This window comes from Calliphora vicina, chromosome 3 (assembly GCF_958450345.1).
Source record: "Calliphora vicina chromosome 3, idCalVici1.1, whole genome shotgun sequence".
NCBI classification, from domain to species: Eukaryota; Metazoa; Arthropoda; class Insecta; order Diptera; family Calliphoridae; genus Calliphora; species Calliphora vicina.
Genome location: NC_088782.1, coordinates 106055250 through 106076286, shown reverse-complemented (window position 1 = coordinate 106076286; position 21037 = coordinate 106055250). Strand labels below are relative to the sequence as shown.

At 33.0% G+C, this 21037-nt stretch overlaps 1 protein-coding gene across 1 annotated transcript; it reads left to right on the top strand.

Moving 5' to 3' along the window:
- Positions 1-15390: 15390 nt before the first annotated feature.
- Positions 15391-16488, top strand: LOC135955834 (uncharacterized). The gene has a single exon (XM_065506199.1). The coding sequence runs from the start codon at positions 15427-15429 to the stop codon at positions 16486-16488; it is 1062 nt and encodes a 353-aa protein (XP_065362271.1). The 5' UTR covers positions 15391-15426.
- The last annotated feature ends 4549 nt before the right edge of the window (positions 16489-21037 follow it).

The window sequence follows — 21037 nt, the reverse complement described above, 5'->3', positions numbered from 1 at the left end:
CTCTTGAGGAGATCGTGAGACATTAATTTGTCTCCCTCATTTCGGTAACTTGACATAGGGACATTAAAGGTAATTATCTGGCTGATGGGATTGAGAAAGCCGGAAGTTCACAGGATCTCATGAATATATGTATATCTCATTGCCAATGAAAGGTGGGTAAAAAACCCACTTGCATAAAACCAAAGAAACATTACGATTATTATTAGCTAATAATAACCAAAAAATTTGTGAATAAAAGTTGGGCAACTAGTTTCTACTATTGTAGAAGTGTGAAGAAGAACAGAGAAGGAAATATCTAATTTAGGGGTGAGAAACAACATTGGCGGATAATAACCCAATCATCTGGATGATCCAAAGGAGTAAATTCAATTTGAAATATTGCTGCTGGTGGTTCCAACTCTACAAAACTTTCGGAGCATCAAACGAACGAATAGAACAGACCTAAGGTAACCACTAAAGGTTGGTCAACAACGCTCTGATATCATTCTTAAATTTACTGGCAAACAAAACGGAAGAATGAAGTCTTTTTTTATAGAAAAAGAGGAAGATTGTGATTGATAAGAACAAAACCACCATATTTTACATAAAAGAGATAAAAGTTATGACCTTATTTGCAAAGGGTGGTGAAGGTGATGAAGAACAGAGAAGTAAATATCTGTTCTAGGAGTGAGCTCAAGAAACCACTTTGGAGGATAATAACAGAAGAAGATGAAAGTCATATGGATGCCCCAAAGGAGTAAATTCAATCTGAGATATTGCTGCTGCTGGTTCCAAATCTACAAAACTCTCAGAGGCATATCCAAGGCTAACTAAAAAAAAATGCTCAGAATCGGTTCCAATGAACAAGGATTAGTTTGATAGTACTATATTCTAACAAGTAAGAGAGCTATATTCGGCTGTGCCGAATCTTATATATCCTTCACCAAATTATACTTTAAAATAAATTTTTTTAAATATTTTTAGGTAAACAAAATTTAATTTTTTTAAAATTGTTTTTAAAATTTTTTTTTTCGAAATTGTTTTTTAATTTTTTTTTTAAAAAGGTTTTTCCAAATTTTTTTTAAAATTTTTTGAATTTTTTTTTCAGTTTTAAAAAATTCTTTTTTTTTTTTTGAAAAAAAATTTATAAAAAAAAAAATTTTTTGATGAAAAAAAAATTCGGGTTAAAAAATATTTTTCCCGATTTTGACCCATTGTAGGTCCAACGTACTATAGGCTTATCTACTTAGTAATCCAGATATAGATCAAAAATCGAGGTTGTCCCGGTTTTTTGCTCATATTTCCGTTATTTATGGACGGATTTTGCTGATTTTAAATAGCAAACTTCTCGAAAGCATGTCTGACAGAATTATTGAAGATTTGGATCCCGAAGATATCTGAGGTCTTCAGAAAATTAATTTCAACAGACAGACGAACATGGCTTAATGGACTCCGTAATCTATAAGAATCCAGAGTATATATACTTTATAGGGTCGGAAAATTATAATGACAAACTATACCTTTCTCACAAATGTGAAGGGTATAAAAAGATCATCCAGACATATCCAGATACGTCGCCAACGATTGAGGGTTAGTTTGATATTATTATATTCTAAGAAGATCATCTACATATTAGTCTAGTATTGATCGTACTGATGCAGATCAACTCTTATCGGAGTAATATTTACATATATCCTGATGGAACAAATAACATAAATTCATATTGAGGAACCATATATCTCTAGGGACAGGACTATATAAGTTAAAAGAACAAAACTTTAAGACTAATTTACGATATGAGTGGATTACATTCCTGATGGCCGCTTATCCGTAGTGCGGCACACATCCGATCACAAGCGGTTGTCGCTGACGATTGTAATGAAATCCCAAGTGTTAACCATGTCAACTCAATGATGGTAAAATTGAATCGAAATGAGATAAAAGATAAGCGGAAAAAAAATATTTAAAGAACTGCCACTTGAGTTCAGGTTTTGGCAAGTTGTGGTCACAACTTGGTTTATCTCCAACTTGAGATGTAAAATGGGGAATCCCGTTCCCGAAGATTTCAAAATCCCGTTTTTCATATATAAATAGGGTAAATTGTAATTTGTTTGTGCCTTTTTCAAGCATTTTGACATTCTATATGTTGCCCAAATATCGCAAAGTGATGTTCAGCAAATTTGTTGAGCTCAACGACTGCTACAACATAATTAATAAAGGAAAGAGGTATTTTTGGTTTTCTTGAGTAGGTCCTGGAAAATCATTTTTTCGTAAGTTATCTCACAAAACTCAATTAAAATCCTCATTCATCTATATCAAAATATCAAAATCCCTAACCTAACCTAGCATCTCTATCTGCAACCTTTCGAAAGAGGATGATAGAGTCTCTATTAATTTTGCAGGTACCACAATATCCGACCTTTATGGGTTATCGAGTACGTTTTGCCGACGATTTATTGAGTATCCTGAGAGACAGGGAGAAACATAGTGTTCGCAAACTTCCTCAGCTTTTAATGAAATATTTGCATAACGCAGACAAACCATCCAAGACTATTGGTTCCGACAGTATATCCATACAGATGAAACATCTTGTCGGGCTGCGAATCGACTTCTTCAGGATTCTAATCATTCACAATGCCAATGGAAAAAGATTGGACGTACGAGTATTTTACCTGAGTCCATAAAATACACCATACCACCACAGAATTAACCATTATTGCCACTCAGATCTCACAAGGGAGTTGTGAAAGGTCGGTCCTTGTGGCGCTAAAATGCGCCATTGAAAGCATACGAGGAAACAAAGTTTGACAACAATTTTGAGAAAACGCGAAAGCCATCTTGCGGAACGCTTTCTTATACCGAAGTGATCATTCAAAATTGAAACCACTGAGTAATGTGAGATGTCTATGGCTTCCACAATCTCTCGAACTTTCAATCTCCGATCGGCCAACACTATATCGTGAATTTTTTCAATTGTTTTGGGTGTATATACCTCAACTGGGTATATAGAACGTTCTGAATCTTCCGAGTATGAACTGCCATAACGAAATTAAGTACATCCCTTTTTACCATTGTAATTTATGGTGCAGAGTTCGCACAGTATTTATCAAGCTTAGCCTTGGTTTGAGTGACGGTTTTTTTCAGCAAGAAATAATGCTTATGATATTTTCCTCCTTACCCCCATTAACGCGAAGTCTGGTTATATGTCAGCTTATAGTTATACTGGGGGTTAGAATAAATAATATTGTTGAGTTATCGTTTTGTTTAATAGGTCCCTGAACAAGGATGACACGCAAAATAGTAAATTGAGAAGCTTATCTAACATTCCTGCGTATATTGTACCCCTCCATGACAGACGTTTTTCTGTATCGACCACGGTGGATCATATCCAATTGGAGACTCAGAGCTATACAGATGGTTCCAAGTCTGTAAAAGGGGTAGATAAAGGCATTTATAATCCACAATTTCAGAAGGGGGACTGTTATACAGGCTAAAATTTCATGTATATTTAAAATATCAATCAAAACTCTTAACTCCAACGTTATTATGTCGAAATGTACTCTCAATTGTATCCTATCACTGGCACAACTGACACAACATCACGTTTCCTGTAGTCACGCAGTAGTCTGCTATCAATGGATGTCAAACACAAACTAAATGAAGCAGCTTCTTCAAATTTTTACTGGAGTCAATTGACAGATGCCTGTTGACAGGAGCAGTGTTGCCCTTTCAGTTAAGAGGCGGGAAATTCAAAAGGTTACGAACTTATTGACTCGCCTTGTAGCCTAACTACGACATCAACTGTATCGAATTTGATAGATGAATAGGCTGTGAGAGAGATGGAACTCAGATGGTCAAATATCATCAATTGTAGAATATCCAGAATGCTCTGGCCCACACTAGCAAGGGATAGGACCAGAACTCTTTTGTCTCTTAGTAGGAATTCGATGGGTCTTCTTAAGGGTATTATTACTGGTCACTGTATGATTGGACACATGTTATAGCTATTGTAGAAGTTCTTTAGATGAAGAGGAGGAAGAATCAGTACAACACCTTCAATGTGACTGCCCGGCCTTACAAGACTACTACATCTTAGTAAAGCTCTTTTTCATGATTTGGATTATCTCAGAGATTTGTCACTAGTAAATATGATCAGATTTATTAGAAGTTTCTGTTGGTTCTCACGGGGATCACATGAATCACATAGCCTACGAAATTGGGAATTGAAACTATTCTCCTTTCATGTATGAATTCTCAGAATAAGGCGAATAGTATTTCTAAGGGTACCACAATAGGTCACAAGGCCTACGAGTGAACTCGCTAATCTGCGAGCAACCCACGTAACATAACCTAAAATATACATAAGAGATAACCCTTCCCCTAAACGAAATTTGCTGTTTCCAAGTGCAGCAAGCCTGGTTATCATAGCGTTAAGCAATGAAAAACTTTGAAATGGTGTTATATAAAACAAATAAAATTCTTTCACACAACTCCGGCAGGTATAACTCTTTTCAAGGGTTGCAAAAACAATAATCCTTTTCATTTGTTAACAAGCTTTACACACTTCTCTACACGTATCAGCATGTAAAGCTGCCCACCCCCTCAGTTGCCAATAGTTACACCCCCTGGTTGATAAAAAGAGGCATACAAATCATTTATACAAGTTTGAATTTTTATTACAGCTAATTGGCTGCGTGTCAAGGATTAATGACATCAAGTTCGGGATTTATTTTTTTAAATAAATTTTTACTTTGATTAACTTCTTTTCAAACGTGCGTCAAATTGACCGCAAGTTTACAAAAGGCTTAAATAATAAATCCTATAAGATTGTTTTAAATATAAAATTAAACTACTATTTTTATAACGTTGTTTTTTGTTGAGTTTTTATTTTATTAAATTTTGGCTTGTTCTTTGTTTTGTTTTAGTCAACCTTAAAAAAGTTCGTTACAAATGTTTATTGTCTTCTTGGTTTGGTTCCCACACTTTTATTATGTGCTCAAATCAGCAAAAATATATTATATATATTTTTTGTGCAATAAATAAATAAAGAAAAAAAATATGCTTAAAAATACAATAAATAAATAAATATGTATGTATGAATAAGTGTATTGTACTATTATGTTTGTATATTTTAAACAAAAACATATTTTGACGTTGTCTGTCATAGTTGGGTGTCAAATTTACAGCGTGAAAATATTCTTAGAGATGGAGGCGAATTGAAAGTACACTTTATAAACTAAAAAGATAAATAGCTAAGGAAAAACTGCAAACAAAATTAGTTATTTTAAGTACCAATTGCAGAAACTCATAAAGAAATTATAAATAAAAGACCTACATTATTTTTTGAGTTCAAACAATTTAGAAATATGTTCAAATAGTTATCCAGAATGATATAATAAACTTTTAGTAAGTAGAGTACAACAATTATAACAAAACTTTGCTAAATCAAAACATTTTAATTTAATACTCATACAATTAAAAAAAATCTACATCTAACTGAAACCCCTTCATCGCGCCATGTTTAAATAAACAAAATTGTTTTTTGTTTTTGAAAATTCTACGAACTTTTTTGTAAACAAAAATATATTTATGTAAATAAAAGTTTATACTTGATATATAATTATACACAAATAAGTGTTTAATTCATTACAACCAGTGTTTAAACTTTAAAGTATGTCATTTTGTTTATTTATCTTGATATCAGATGAAATCTAGATTTTGAATGAAATTTTTACTTATTTTATTTATGAATTATTTATAATTTCATTAATTAACTAATTGTAAACAAAATATCATTCAATGTAATATTAGAAATTTAATGATATTTTGAATGAATTTGTTCATGGAATATTGATTGGAAGTGGTACCGAGAAGTTCGTGTATTTCTCTATGATTCCGGATTTCTAAAGTTTCGCAAGACGTTAAGGCATCTTAAAAGAAGTGCTTTAAGACAGCGTCTCCAACTGCGATTAACTTTGATATAATAGGAGAGATGACGCCGGCAGAACAGCGGAACAAAATTTGTTTATACATATTTATATTAATCCTAAACAAGGGGAACACTATATTATAACATTTCACAATTTTCAAATAACCAGAAAGTAAATATGTTCATGTTTTAAATTTTTTAAATGCTTTTTATAAAAAATACATCTTAAATTAATAAACAAACTAAAAACACGTATGCAATTTTATGAAAACATTGCATTTTTTAATTCATTAAAAAAAAATTGCAAATAAACGCTGATATGATGTCTCCACGTGAGATTGTGCTCTCTGCGATTGAATTTGACGTTTGCTAATATAGAAATCTTAGATATTATATTACGTGGAGACTCCTCTTTATGGACCACGCCACGTATTAATTTTGTACATTGGATATTTTTACTAACTTAGTGCAGAATCATAGCAATGTCTTCCACTATCCGGTATGTCGCTGTTTGAGAAAAATGAATATAATAACAACGACATTTGTTTTGAATTTTCATTGCTAATTGAAGGTTGTTTCTTTTTTGATAAAGTATGGTAGTATTTTTAAAATACGATATATGATTTGAAAATATAATAAATTTTATCATGTCCGCATTCCCGTTCTTTAAAGAAACACACCTAAAAACCAAAGTTATTAGGTGTGTTTCAGTACTTAGAGAAGAATAGAGACAATTATTTTGGGTAAAGGTATCTCAAAACTGATGCTGCTATCGCCGCAGTAATTTTCAAATTAATTTCCAAATAATAATCATGCCATTGTAAGCTACTATTCAAATATTCTGTTACTTCAGGGTTCCTTCGAATAGAAGTTTAATTTGGGTAAAGGGTGAAGTCATTTACATACTCTGCAAATTTGAGGTTATGAAATAAATTACCTTAAAAACACACTTTATTTTTGACAAATTAAATTTGATTGATTCCAATATAAAGCAGAAATATGAGAATTAATAATGTATATAATATGATGTCGAGCAAATGTCAAGGACAGACGTCCGCTTTTTTGACAAAATCTAAACAACATTTTGAAGAAACGTTTCATTTATCTCGCCTAAGAGCACAGTGGTTCAGAAACGTATTTTTTTTGGCAATAATTCTGTATCTCGGGAACTGTTAGAGATATTATTACGAAATTTCACATAGTTGGAGCTGAGGTGTTTTCGAGTTGATTTCCAATTGTTCAGCTTCCTAGGGGTATCCACAAACAACTTAAATGCGGCGCGCCGCATTTTTAGAGGGACGACATAACTGTTAGCAAGTTATTTTTATTTGATTTAGAATTTTATCACCAATAAAGCTGATTTTGTAAGAAAAAATTTCGATCATCCGTTGGCCCGCCATATCTAAAAAACCAAAAAAAGATCAAGCAAAATTTAAAAAAAAAATCAATAAATCATAATCAGCGGATCATAAATGGATTTTTGGCGATTTTTTAAAAAAATTGAGACCCGAGGTGTACAAATTTGAGGTGACACTACACAGAATCTTGGTATTCTGGACAATACTAGCGCCGGTATATGGTATAGAGTGTTTCCTGTGGACTGTAGAAAGACTGAACTGATACTTTTCACAAGGAGATATAATCTTGATATAATCCTCCACAGAAGACAATGCAGGAATTTCAATACCCAGGGTAGGAAATTGAATGGAATAAAACTGAAAATCACGAATAGTACTAAGCATCATTATGTACAGAAGACTATTCTGTAATATCAATATCCAGTATAGGATCAATAAGGCTTAAGTGGCCATATAATCATAATAAAGGACAATTGGTCCAAAGGGTGGTGAGAAAAGGAAATTGAAACGTCCCTCAAAACCAAAAATTTTTAATATATATACCCTTCACCTTATACTTTAACTATTTTTTGTCCATATTGTGATAATATTATTAATGTCTTAGTAATCCATATATAGATCGATTTTAAATATCAACCAAACCGGGTTTATAGCGGATATATTGATGTATGAATCATGTTGATTTTAGCAGACAGTCGGACATGGCTACATCGACTCCGCTATTTATAACGATCCAGAATATATATAATTTGTGGGGTCGCCAATGAAAAATGTAGTGAAGGGTATAAAAAGGAAATATTAATGTATGAGCTGCATCGGCGCCTGGTGTGGTGGCTATGAAAAATACTACCATGCTATTCAACACTCCGGAATAGCGAATTTTTTCTCGACTTTTAGGTTAACCGTATAATATGGGTCCATGCATAAGGCAATGACAAAGATCTAGCTCACTGTAAAATATTTTTACAGCAGGAGCTATTTGGGCTTGCACAGATCACTAGTAGGATAAATTTACTTACTTGATTCCGAGCAGATAATATTACTGGTATCAACTATTACAGGACATTACATCATTGGATCCCACATTATTAGACAGAGTTTACGTTTCAAAGACCTCTGTAAAAGCTGTCATATTGAGGAAGAGATGTTGTCTTTCTTATTTTTTCAATGTCCATCCTTAGCCAGGATGGAACGGCGTATATATTTGCCGTACCCTTCTTCTCTGGTTAGTTCGTTATGGACCTGCATTTTAACCCTTGGGTATTCTAATGAGATTAAATCGATGATGTGATTTTGTTCTGATACATTCGAAGGACATAACTCTATGAAATAAGACGAGAAAGCTTCAAAAGATTGATAAATATTTTAAAACGTCAATTATTTAGGACTTAACTGAAATGGTTGAAAACATAAGTATAGGATGATTCATTTAGAGGTTTTTAAATTTTAAATAAAACACTTATCCCCGTATTCTGACAGTAGCAAAATTATAACAATACTGAAAATGTTACAATTTTTTTATCGGAATCTTTATTATGACCCGAAAGAACAATCTCTGATATTTACTTTTTAAGGATAATTTCATTATCACTCTAATGTTGGCTTCAAAGTCTTCAATAGTAGCTGGCTTATCGATGAAGAGTTTTGACATCACATAACCCCAAAGAAAAATTCCAGAGATGTGATATCACACGATCAGTTGATAGGTTCGGAAAGCAAAATTAGCTGCTGGACTGGGAAGGTGGATGATGTTAACCTTTCTAAACTTCAATTTTCTATAAAGTCATCTTACTTAGCTGTATCCAATTTATATTTTTTAAGGAATTTGACATGTATGTATGTGCACTATGTAATGCAGAGAGAAGTCAATTGGTTGCTTTATGCATCCCTGGTAATCTAGAGTGAATTTAATCGTCACTTTAGTTTCTCTAAGTAAACTATGGTGTTGTCACTTTTAAGTCTATTGAGAATCCATTGTTACTAAGTCCTTTTGTATTGCGGAGTTTACTCTGCGTAATTTATTAATGCAGAGTCAATTGACCTCCGTCTAGGACATCAATATAACTAATTCTGAAACTGGTGGTGAACCCAATGATGAGTAAAATCTGGGTTACTATTTGTATAATTTTGTTCTGCTAAATTTGAGTTGGGAACCACATTACCTTGTTCATAGATTGGTATAAAAATGTTTTTCTATTTTGTGGCAACAACTGCAAAGCTCACAGAAAACTTTTGAATACCCAAGAATTCGGATAAAAAATCGAGTCATATATTGTTGGGTATGAAAAGATTATTTTACACTGCAAACCAATTGGTACAAGAAGTAAAGGCAATTTAAAATTAGACCTAGCCACTTTGTTAAACATGAATCAAATCTCTTTATTATATTGTTTCAATTTCTCGGCGTTCCTTGTACACACAAAAGTAGGAGGAGTTTAAACACTAGACATATGCAATCGTTCTAGCAACTCAAAGTATGCAACAGGATCAAACAAAAATAAACAATCAAGCACACACAGTAACACAAATACATACACTCAAAGAGAGATTAACACACAAACAATTGTAATAAATGGAAATTGCATAAGATGTTGTTGCTGTTGTTGGAATAGTGACATTACTAAACAAAAACAACAAGAAATTCACAAACAAAATAAAAAAAAAAATAAAAAAACGAGCAAATCCAACAAAGCATATCAAATTACAATTAAATCATATAAAGATTTTTTACACATTATTTGTAGTTGTTTGTTATTGTGCACAGCCAAACAGGAGGACAATTGTCAAGAGAATGTCAAAAGAATGAGAAGAACAAGAAAAAAATCTGTTAGTGAGTAAAATCTATGAATGAAAAAAATGTTGGGAAAAACCTCCCCATTTTAAATGCTGATAAACATGATGAGCAAAAGGAAAAAGGGCACAAAAAGAGGAAAACCCATATCGAGGTAAATTTAATTTACAAACATTCGGTTTAAATTGTTCACTTCATTTTTACACCACTTGGGCATAAACACGATTATAATGATGCTGTTGATGATGATGAATACAGAAAGAAAACATATGTTTAAATGGTTATAATTTTCTACTAATTAAATCTTTGGGGAGTTAAAAAGAAATTTATTAAATAAACAACATTTTGCTTTTGATTTGTTTTTAAAAAAATATGAATTTTTCTTCAAGGGGTTTTCATCAAATGGAATTGAAACGGATATATGTTTTATAACACTTTCTTTTCTTTCAAAATCTTTGATTTTTATCTGCCTAAAGTGTCTTACACTTAATCCTCCGGATGTTTTAAAAATTTAAATTATCTATCTAAGAAAATCTCTAAAATAAATCAATACCCCAGAAATATTCATGTGTTCTTCTTTATTGTTCTAATATTTTGCATTTTGGCTTAAGATCTTAATCATTTCTTAAGCCAAGAATTGAAATCATGTAAAAAAATCTTTGAAACATTTTTGTTTGTATTTTTTTTAATATTTAGCGGTTTTTATTTTAATTGTAATATTAGCCACAGAATATTTAATAAATTACCAACTTCACACTCATAATTTGATGCCTCAGAGACTTAATAAAGTTTGTAAATTTTTATTTATTTGTTTTTGTCACCCTTAACAGTCAAATCCAGCAGCAACAAGACAAGTAAATGGACACCTAACAAACCAAAAATAATAAATCAAAATCTGGCTGCTTTTTTGGTTTGTTTATTTCCCCCGTAGGAAAGCTAACGGTGGATGCCAGATGGGCTGGATTGGTTTTAATTTAAAGGGACTGTGATTTGGGAATGAAAAAAGTTATTATATGAGAAAAATATGTTTGAAATTTAGAGCAGGGAGAAGCATACATTTTTTGGAAGGATTTCAGATGGATATGTCTTTCAGTATTTCTTGTGTTTGACATTCTAAATGTTTGACAAATTAGGGCAGGGAGAGGCATGCATTTTTTTGGATGAATTTCAGACGGATATGTCATTCAGTATTTGTAGTGAATAAAAGTATTAGATAGGATGATGGACGATTATTTAACTAGACCTATAGATCTAAAACTGTGGTTCTGTGGGAAGAATTTGTTTTAGTTTGAAGAGGCTGTAAATTTACGAATAACAACACTACAAGTTAATGACTGAAGTTGCAGCTCACACCATCGATTGCAGTCCGAAGAGATGGGCTGATATCCATATTTTAGCTCAACTGTCATATCCTTAAAGATAAGTTTTCTGAGACACAACATAGTGTTGGCTGTGGCCCAGAAGACTAAACTTAAGAGTAATACCAATCTGCATACATGTAACGGATACAACGTTCTCAAGAAAGACCGCAACAGAAGCAACGGTGAAGGCGTCGTATTTATCATACATAACAGTATAAAGCTCGTTCTCTCGATCTGAAAACTAGAGACCAATATCTTGAGATTCAAGGTATTGCGGTCAGATCGTGGGAAACTGATATAGAGTTTTATAATGTCCACATTCCTTCAGTAGCCAGCTGTCCCAAGGAAAATCATCCCAATATCAGAACCTTTTGGTCCTTAGAAAATTTAACGCTCACAATCAGCTCTGGCACTCAAGTCTTGCGGAAGACAAAGAGGAGGAGCGCTAGTGGAACTGATTGACTAGTCCTCTTTCTGAATATTGAATGAAGATGCTCCGTTGCGGGTTATGGATAATTGCACTACTTCAGCAGATATCTTCATACTGAGTCCTGGACCAATAATCGTTTGCCTTTATGGCCCCAATAATTTTTATCGTCTTAAAAGCCCAATTTACATTAACCAAAAGAAAGCAATCTGGTACGGCTTCAGAGATTTTACCGACCGACCATCTTCATAGTCGATTTCAACGTCGATTCCAACGTTCAAGCATCAGAGTGAAAGTACCGCGAAACTCTAACAATAGCAGCAGTCGCTCCCTTTATACTAAACGGGTAAAATGTCCGTAGTTCGGTCGTACTTTCCAGCAGAAGGAGGGGGGCTTGAAGATGAGTGTGACGACATCCGAAGTACCTACGCTGACGAACCGAGGATCGCCCAGCGATATAAGAAGTTTGGTAAATAAGGAAAATCGGAAGAATAGCTGCCGCAACTGAAACCGAAACCGAAGCTCCAGAACTACAACACCTGGAGACGGTGAAGTTACAACTGACATTCCTGTTCATGATTTTGTTTGTCCTACAACTGGATTTTTCCCTTAAGATTCCAGCTATACCGAATTTAACTATTGTTGCGAAATTGATGGTGAATTAAAAGCATTTAGACGCCACTGTCCTGAAGGTCAAAACTTTTATCCCGTAGGTGGCGATATAGTTTGAGAAAGACAAAGCGAAAATAGGTATTGTTGTAAACTACATGATATCTCAGTCTCGACATTCTACAACTTTATACGCCAACAGAATATGAAGAAACCATGAAGAGCCATCAAAGGCCTGATTATTGCTGAAACATCTTGGGGAGTCGTACGAGTGACGTACATGCCAATATCTCTCTTATTACTTGTAGCAAATTAAAATTTTACGGACAACATAATGTTGAAGCAACAGTTCCATCTGGAATGTCACCGAGACATGTCAGACAGGACCTACGTACATACATATATATAAGGAGATTATGTAGAGGTATGTGCAGGATTAATTTGAACGTAGCTCGTATATGGCAACTTTAAATGTCATTCATAGAGACTCGATCAATTCGGCGATTACAGGATAGAATGTCCTATTTGGAGATCGCCCAACCCCGATAGCAGATGCCAAAAACAAGAGTCGTTCTGGTACAACTAAGATCAGTATGGAGCAACAGGCTTAATGACTTCAAGTCCCGCGACGATTACTGCAGTCATTTGGATAAGTTTGGTGTTGGAATTTTCTTAGCCCGACTACTAGAAGAAAATAGAAGGGAAATATTATATTTCCTTCTAAAAGTCTGGCTGCTTTACAAATTCAAACAACATCCAAAAAAACTTTATCTAAGCATCATTTTACATAGTCTCTCTCTCCAAATTAACTTTCTAAAAACACAATTTATGTAGTATGCTTCATTTTTAGTACCAGTACAACATTTCAAATTGTATACAGTTTGGTTGCCATGTCCCACATAAGGAACATCAGCAACGCAAGAACAAACCCCTTTCAATTATTTTTGTTTTCAGCCATATGGGAGTGTAAACGCGTGCTCTAACTTGTAACTAAGAAAAACGACTACAACAACTAAAACCCCAGCAATTAGTTGGGAAAATGTCGATGTTGTTTTAACAAAATATAATGAAATGTACCACAAAATTACCTTGGTAAACATATGTATAGTTTAGTTTTTAATGTATGTACATACACTTTTACTTGTCCGCATTTATAATGTTTGGCAGCCGAGGAAAATTTGACACCATATTTTGAAAAATGATGTTCAGCATGATTGAACATTTTTTTTCTTTGTTTAGGGCATTTATTAAAGGCTAATTATGGGACAATTTGACTAATGCTAAGATTTTTTTTAATAAAATCTTAATACTAAGAATAAATATTTAGAGGCTTAAGGAATTTTAGAAATTTAAAGGGAAATTTTTATTGGTTGTATGACTTAAAAATGCATTTTTTTTTTTAATCTTTAGCTTTTATTTTGAGACAATTGTACAATATAAATTTATTCAAAATATTGGCCATTGTTAGCTATGACCTTTTGCCATCATTCTGGCAACATATGGATTCCGATCCAAAAGAACTACTCATCTCTTGATTCGTTCTTGGAATCAAGCCAATATCGGATACTCTGAGCGAGAACGTTCTGTACGATCGAAACAAATAGTAGTCGGAAGGAGCACGGTCTGGACTATCAAGCGGGTGAGGCAAAACTTCCCAACCACTTCATTCTAAATACTTTTTAACAGGTATTGCACCATTTGGCCGAGCGTTGTCATTAATGAATATTACGGTTTCATGTCTGGCAGCATATTCTAGGCGTTTTGCGGCCAATACTCGCTACATGTGCCCATAGTCTGGCCAGATTTTAGCAGCCCATAATAGATAGGATCCTTTCCCACCAAATACAGAGCATTACCTTAGTACCATGAATATTTGGCTTTGGTATCGATTGGGCTGGTTGTCCAGGCTTCACATACGATCTCTTATACTTCGGGTTATTGTAATGGATCCATTTTTCATCGCAAGTAATGATTCAGTGCAAAAATAATTTTCTTTTATAGCCTTCAAGCATCCTTTCGGACATGCAAAATCGTCTTTCAAGTTCTCTAGGCTTCAATTCGTATGGTACTCAATTTCCCTTCTTTTGAATGAATCCTGCTGCTCGAAAACGTTTTAAAATTGCTGCTTGAGTAGCTCCCAATGATTGTGCAATCTCTGAGTAATGCCTCCAATTCTTGGTCTTTAAACTCTTTTGGCTGGCCTTGGCGATCTTCGCGCACATTGAAACTGGGGACTGAAGTTTCTCTATGGAAAATCATCAGAACTAAGTTTTTACTATTGAAATCTTACAGACCCAATGTTTTTCTAAACCTGAGTTCCAAGGTTTTGCTCAGGGCACACTTAGAAAGGTGACTGCGATGAAACAGCTGATTATTTTTTTTATTCAGTTTGAACTGTCAATTCACTTGTGGTTGTTGTGGCGAAAAATACAACAAACCCAAAAGCAAAAACAACAACAGGCAACTTTGACAGTTCACCAACTTTTTAACAAAAACAAAATACCTGTTGTTTTTGTATTGTTGTATTTGTTGTAGTGATGCAGTCACCTTACTAAGTGTGCCCTGGGTTTTGCTATAGACAAATTACAGGCCCAAAATTTTTCTATAGAAACACTTTAGTCGCAAGTTTTTTTTGAGCCTGAACTTTGGGTCTGACTTTTTTCTATAGAAAAACATTGGACCTGATGTTTTCTATAGCATTATCTAAAGGTTGTCCCATTAAACCACTTGATTTATAGAATAAAAACAGTCTTTTCCAATTCAAACTTTTTCAAAATTTTAGGAACATGATTTGTCTCTCTGTATTTATATTCCATTTTAAGGCGTATTCAATAATTAATTCGCCTTGTTCCAATTGTCAAACAATTTAATTAAATTTTGATAGCTTTAAAATTGAGCTGCAATTCAGAATTAATTTTCTCCTAATATATATTTCAATTACTGCTGTATTCAACAAAAATCAAAAACTGAAAATGTCCGATACACCTCAAGAACGCAATTCGAATTCAAAATCGAATCTCATAGAGGTGCAGCATGTGGGTGTTACAGCCAAGTTGCAATCGCCGCTAAAAAGTTTTATGCTGAGCTATAGTTCTTCAACAGATTCGGAGAACAATCAAATTCTATATCGGGGCAATCATCACAGCAATACAAAGTATAATAAATTCCTTAACGAGGCCACTAATGGAACGGACACGACGTTAACGGAAAATTCAAAAATACTTTATGAAATGAAGTCAGTTGCCAAGGAACTGAAAAGAAAATCCACAAATAAATTGACGCCCTCGAAAATTGAATTTCAGTTGTATACCAAACCCAAAAAGAGGCTGCAAAAGAATAAAAGCAGTGAAAATCAGAAACTCAAAAGGCAGCTGTTTGAAGATGATAGGCTAAATAAAACAATAAATTTGGATTCGAAACAAAAATCAATATTCCAACGTTTAAAATATTCTTTAAATAAAATGAAGAACTCTAAAAGACAACAGCAAGCTGAAGAGCTAGATAAAATATTTAATGATTTTAAGGAACCGGAGAATTTAAATCAAAACTTTAGCACTTCCACAGAAATAAAAATCGGCATTTACCCATTTGAACATGGCTGTGCTGACTACCTAAAGACTCATGATTGTCCGCCCCAATTACTCTCCTTAGTTTTGGCCGAAAGAGCCACCAGTTATGCCACCCGATTTTGGGCTGAATTCTTTGGCAGTCTGCAAATCGCAGTAGCTTTTATTGTGACCTTTCTCTTGCAATTGTATCGCTTTGTTTTGTATTCCTTGGTTAATATTTTTGTGGTGGAATTTCTGCATATGACCTCGGATTATCTGGTGAAACCTTTGCTTACGGTGCTGTTCAATGGTTTTCTACAGCCTCCCTTGATATTTTGTTTTAATATTTTATCCTCGTTGCGAGATATTTTGGAACCGATAGCTGATACCTTGAATAATTTTATGAAACCAGTGGCCACAGTGGGCCGTAGTATACGTTTGATACATGCCACTTATAATAAAAAGAATATTGCTAAAACAGTTTAATTATGATTAAATGTTATCATTAATTTTAAATATTAATTATTGTATTTATTTAATAAAAATTATTTTATGTTTTTTAACATTTCTTTTGTTACACTTTGTCAAAAACAACCAAAACAATTCTTTAAAATTCATATTTCCTTATATAAACCCAAATTTCCATTTCCTTGAATATCAAACTTCCTTTTCGTATTAAAAACCATCCAGAATATTAAACAATTTTGCATAATCTCCACAGTTTAACTTACTTTAAGTCTTAGTTTTAGGTTAATCCCTTTAAGCCTTGTTTATTTTTCTCAATAAAGTACTTTTCCTCAAACTCATCATTAGACAACACACAAACTACACACTAGAAGTAAGAAAGAATGAAATATTTTTAATCCCACGCAATCACCTCTCGAAAATGGAGCAAAACAATGGTTAATGTTTTGTAAACAAATACTTAAAATGTGTGTTAATCCCTTAACTACTCAGTTACTTAAACGCTCTGCAATCACTCAATCACAACCTTGCCTTTCAAAAAGAAAACAACAATGCTGCATAAGAAAGAAACATAATGACAGTTTAACAAAAATGTCAGGTTGTGTCGCGTCATACGAATGACTGTCATTGTTAGTTTGGGTTATGGCAATAACAAAAAATCTCTGCTAGACAATAGCCATACACAATTTTATAACATTTCGCACCTTTTTTCAGTTAAAATCACATTTTTTTTCATATTTTAATACCCCTACAGTAGTTAGAGAGGATTTATTATTTGCTTTTTCCCACTTTAAACAATGGCTGTGTGTGTAAACGTCTAATGTATTCTTCTCTTGACATTGTAAATGTCATTCATATTCCATTATTATTTTATACCTGTCATCATTATTATATTTATTCTTTTGTTAACTGTCAAATGGCAAATATTTGCCAAAGTATGAAGTAGTTTGCGTAAAATATACAATTTTTACAAACAATTACACAATTGCCAAAGGTCTTTACCCAAAAATAAACCAGAGGTTTGCAGTACCATTTAGTGAAGGGGTGCTGTTTTCGATTTGAATTTCATGTTTAAGTATTGAATTACATATTGAGGTTATGTCTGTGTCATTTTTTTTTTGACAAAAAGGGATAATCAAAAACTCATTAGTAGTACTTTAGATAGAAAATATAGTTTATCAATAAGGATTTTTAATTTTTAGTTGGCGTCCTAATAAACATACTTACTACGAAAATATCCTATTAGATTACGGCTTTCGATTTCGATGGAATTGATTCGTAATAACTTTCTTAGTATTTGACTAAAGTTATGAAACTAAAGGAATTGATATATGCAAGAACATGGTTGTCTTATTTCCAAAAATTTAAGTCACCAAGTACTTAATATCTAACACATTTGCTTCACTAGGAATTAATGGACTAAATATATAACACAACAGATAAGGAATTATCATTATCACAAAATAAGTCAAGCTCCTGCTTTTGTTTGTATTAGTACTGACAAAGTACATAGAGATGGAATCCGAATGATTCGAAATATCTTCGATGAACTATTTAGAGTCTAAATTTTAGACGATAAATTTACACTAATGACTCACAGTGTAAGCACTGATTCGGATATTTGCTATAATTATCTTGATCATCGGGTATCTATTGAAGAAAAAAGGCGCCATGTTACCTGACGGAGACATAGATTTCCTATGTGGGATTCCGTTATCCAAATGCAAGCTACAAATTAGTAACTTCTACTATGAGCTCGCTCAGACAAGATGGGGATGTGAACCCACATGCACTATAACCAGAACGATATGGCCCAGACTGAATCGGGGACGAACAACACATCTTCTTGGCTTTACACGCTCACAATTGAGTGGTGTAGTGGCGGTCATAACCGGACACTGCACCTTTGGTAAACACGCTAGGAGACTTGGCTTGCCATACCACGACTTCTGCAGAAGTTGTCAAAACGAGGAGGAGGATGAGACTATTATTCATCTTCTTTGTCACTGTCCGGCATTAGGAGATCTACGCCTAAGGTTTCTGGGACACCATTCCCTAAATAGTCTTTCTGAGCTCTCGAATATGAGGCTTGAGGGCATTAATACCTTTATAAGGAGAATTAATTGGTTAAAAAGTCCAGACATGGGGATCTCTTTAGAGTAACCCATGTAACTCCTTCTCTCTTTTCACTTCTATCTGTCCCTCTTTTTCTGTTTTTTCTACTTTCAGGTAACACAAAAGGGACCATTGCTTGGACCCACGTGAGCTGCTATTCTTTTCTTTCATTTCGTGGCTGCCTGGAAACCTAACCTATCGGGTATCTATTAGACCGTTCAATATCTGCACCGTTTTCTCATTAGAAATTTACGGGATATCGTCGGCTACGAAAATTATACAGGAATTTTTGTAGACAGCTGGTGGTAGACAATTTGGTGAATTTGAAATCTCTGCTGGATTGTATACATTCCTTAACCATATCCAGCTAAGACGGGGTCCAGCGATCATGCATATGATCAACGAATGTGTACTCTAAGAGTCGGCACACCTACGATTGTCACTTGTAGAATATCTAGAATGTTCTGGCCCTCCTTGACAGGGGAAAGGATCAAAACTCTTTTGGTTCTTAGTAGGGACTCGATCAGATTTATTTATGATTGATCGATAAGTATATAGGTTAGCCCAATAAGAACTACTACTAAGTTCCGCGCATAATAAAGATATCATGACTAGCTCTGTCCCAGGAAAGATTTGCTGATTGAGGATTATCTATTGGTTATCTCAAGAGTCTCATGAATTTGAAACTCCAAATTAAGGTAGTGATTTTAGTTCTCCATGTATAATTTACATTAAATAGTAACAGCATTGCCCATGTAATCGAACAATTTAGTATAAACATAAAACTCATGGTGAAATTTAATCGGATTCCCGACAAGTACGTTTATCTACCTTTTTCTACATTTTTCACTTGCGACCCCACAGAGTATATATATTCTGGATCGTTAAAGATATCGAGGTCGATATAGCCATGTCCGTCTGTCCATCTGTTGGGGGCAATTTGGAAATTGTTTTTTATTTTAATTTAAAAAAAATTTCGAAAAAACATTTTTAAAATAAAAAACAATTTCGAAAAAAATAATTCTAAAAAAATTTCAAAACAATTTTTTAAAAAATTTGAAAACAATTTTTAAAAACAAAAATTTTAAATTTTGTTTACTTAAAAATACATATTTAAAAATTTTATTTTAAATTAAAAAAAAAATGAAAAACAATTAAAACAATTTTTTTTAAAGAAATTTTAAAACAATTTTGAAAAAAAAAATTAAATTTTGTTTACAAAAATACATATTTTAAATTTTTTTTAAAAAATTTAAAAACGATTTTACTACGATAGGGGTAAACTAGTTATTCTTATAAAAAATCGTGTTTATTTTTCCTATAAAATTCGTGATTATTTGTTCTATAGAAAAATTATGTTTTTCGTTCTTTCTCCTAAAGAACAATTTGCGTTGTTTTTTTTAATAAAAATCAGTGTTTTCTTTTGAAATTTATTTGCCCACAGTTTTATTTCGAGAAAAAGGTAATATTTTTATTCATCACAGAAAATAATTTGTTTGTCGCCCTGTGTAATTTTTAACGAATTTGTATCTAGCTTCATATGCGCCATCTACACTTCAATAAGCAATGCATGGTTTAGCTAAGACAAGAACCGAAACATATAAAACTGTAAAACAACAGGGTGATAATGAAAACAACTACAAACATATAGAATTAAAACGAACAAAGCAAAATTATGAAATGGCCACAATGAAGAATAGAATTTGAGACAAATATCATGCACAAAATAAAATGCAATATGTAAATAATTTTAATTAATATTTTAATCAGTTTTATTGGGTTTCTATACAAAAACCATGTGACAAAAATACAAATGTTTTTCTTTGGAAATACTGCAGACCCAAGATTTTCCATTAGAACGACTTCAGGGTATATGTTTTTCTATAGAAAACCCTCTGGGAAATGTTTTTCTATGGAAAATGTCAGGCTTATTGATTTTCAATAAAAGAAAACTTAAAGTTCAGGGTTTTTTTATAGCGAAATTTTAGAAAATCTTTGGAAAAACGTTTTTCTAATACAATCACAAATATGTAACGTTTCCGTTTTCTCCCGTCTATTGCATAATACTCGAATCTATTGTATCTGGCATCATTGGGTCTTATCACATATAAATTTTTTCCGCAAACAGTTGTTCGAACGCAGTAAGTCAGTGTAAAAGAATTTTTCAATATTTATTTTCCATAGTGAACGCACAATAAATAATTTTGCATAAACTTTTGTTAATTTTTTTAGTTAGAGCTTTTTGTTTACAAATCTTAAGAATAACAAAAAATCAATAGCTTTATTAGTTATTTACTAAACAAATAAGTAACAAAACAAAATTCAATCGGCTCCTCCAAAGTGCTTAAATAAAAGAAATTGGAGAAAAATTATACCTGTATATGGACAATAATAGAAAAAACTGCAGATAAGAAATCGTGCATAAAGAAAACTTGCAAAAACTACAAGTGTTACC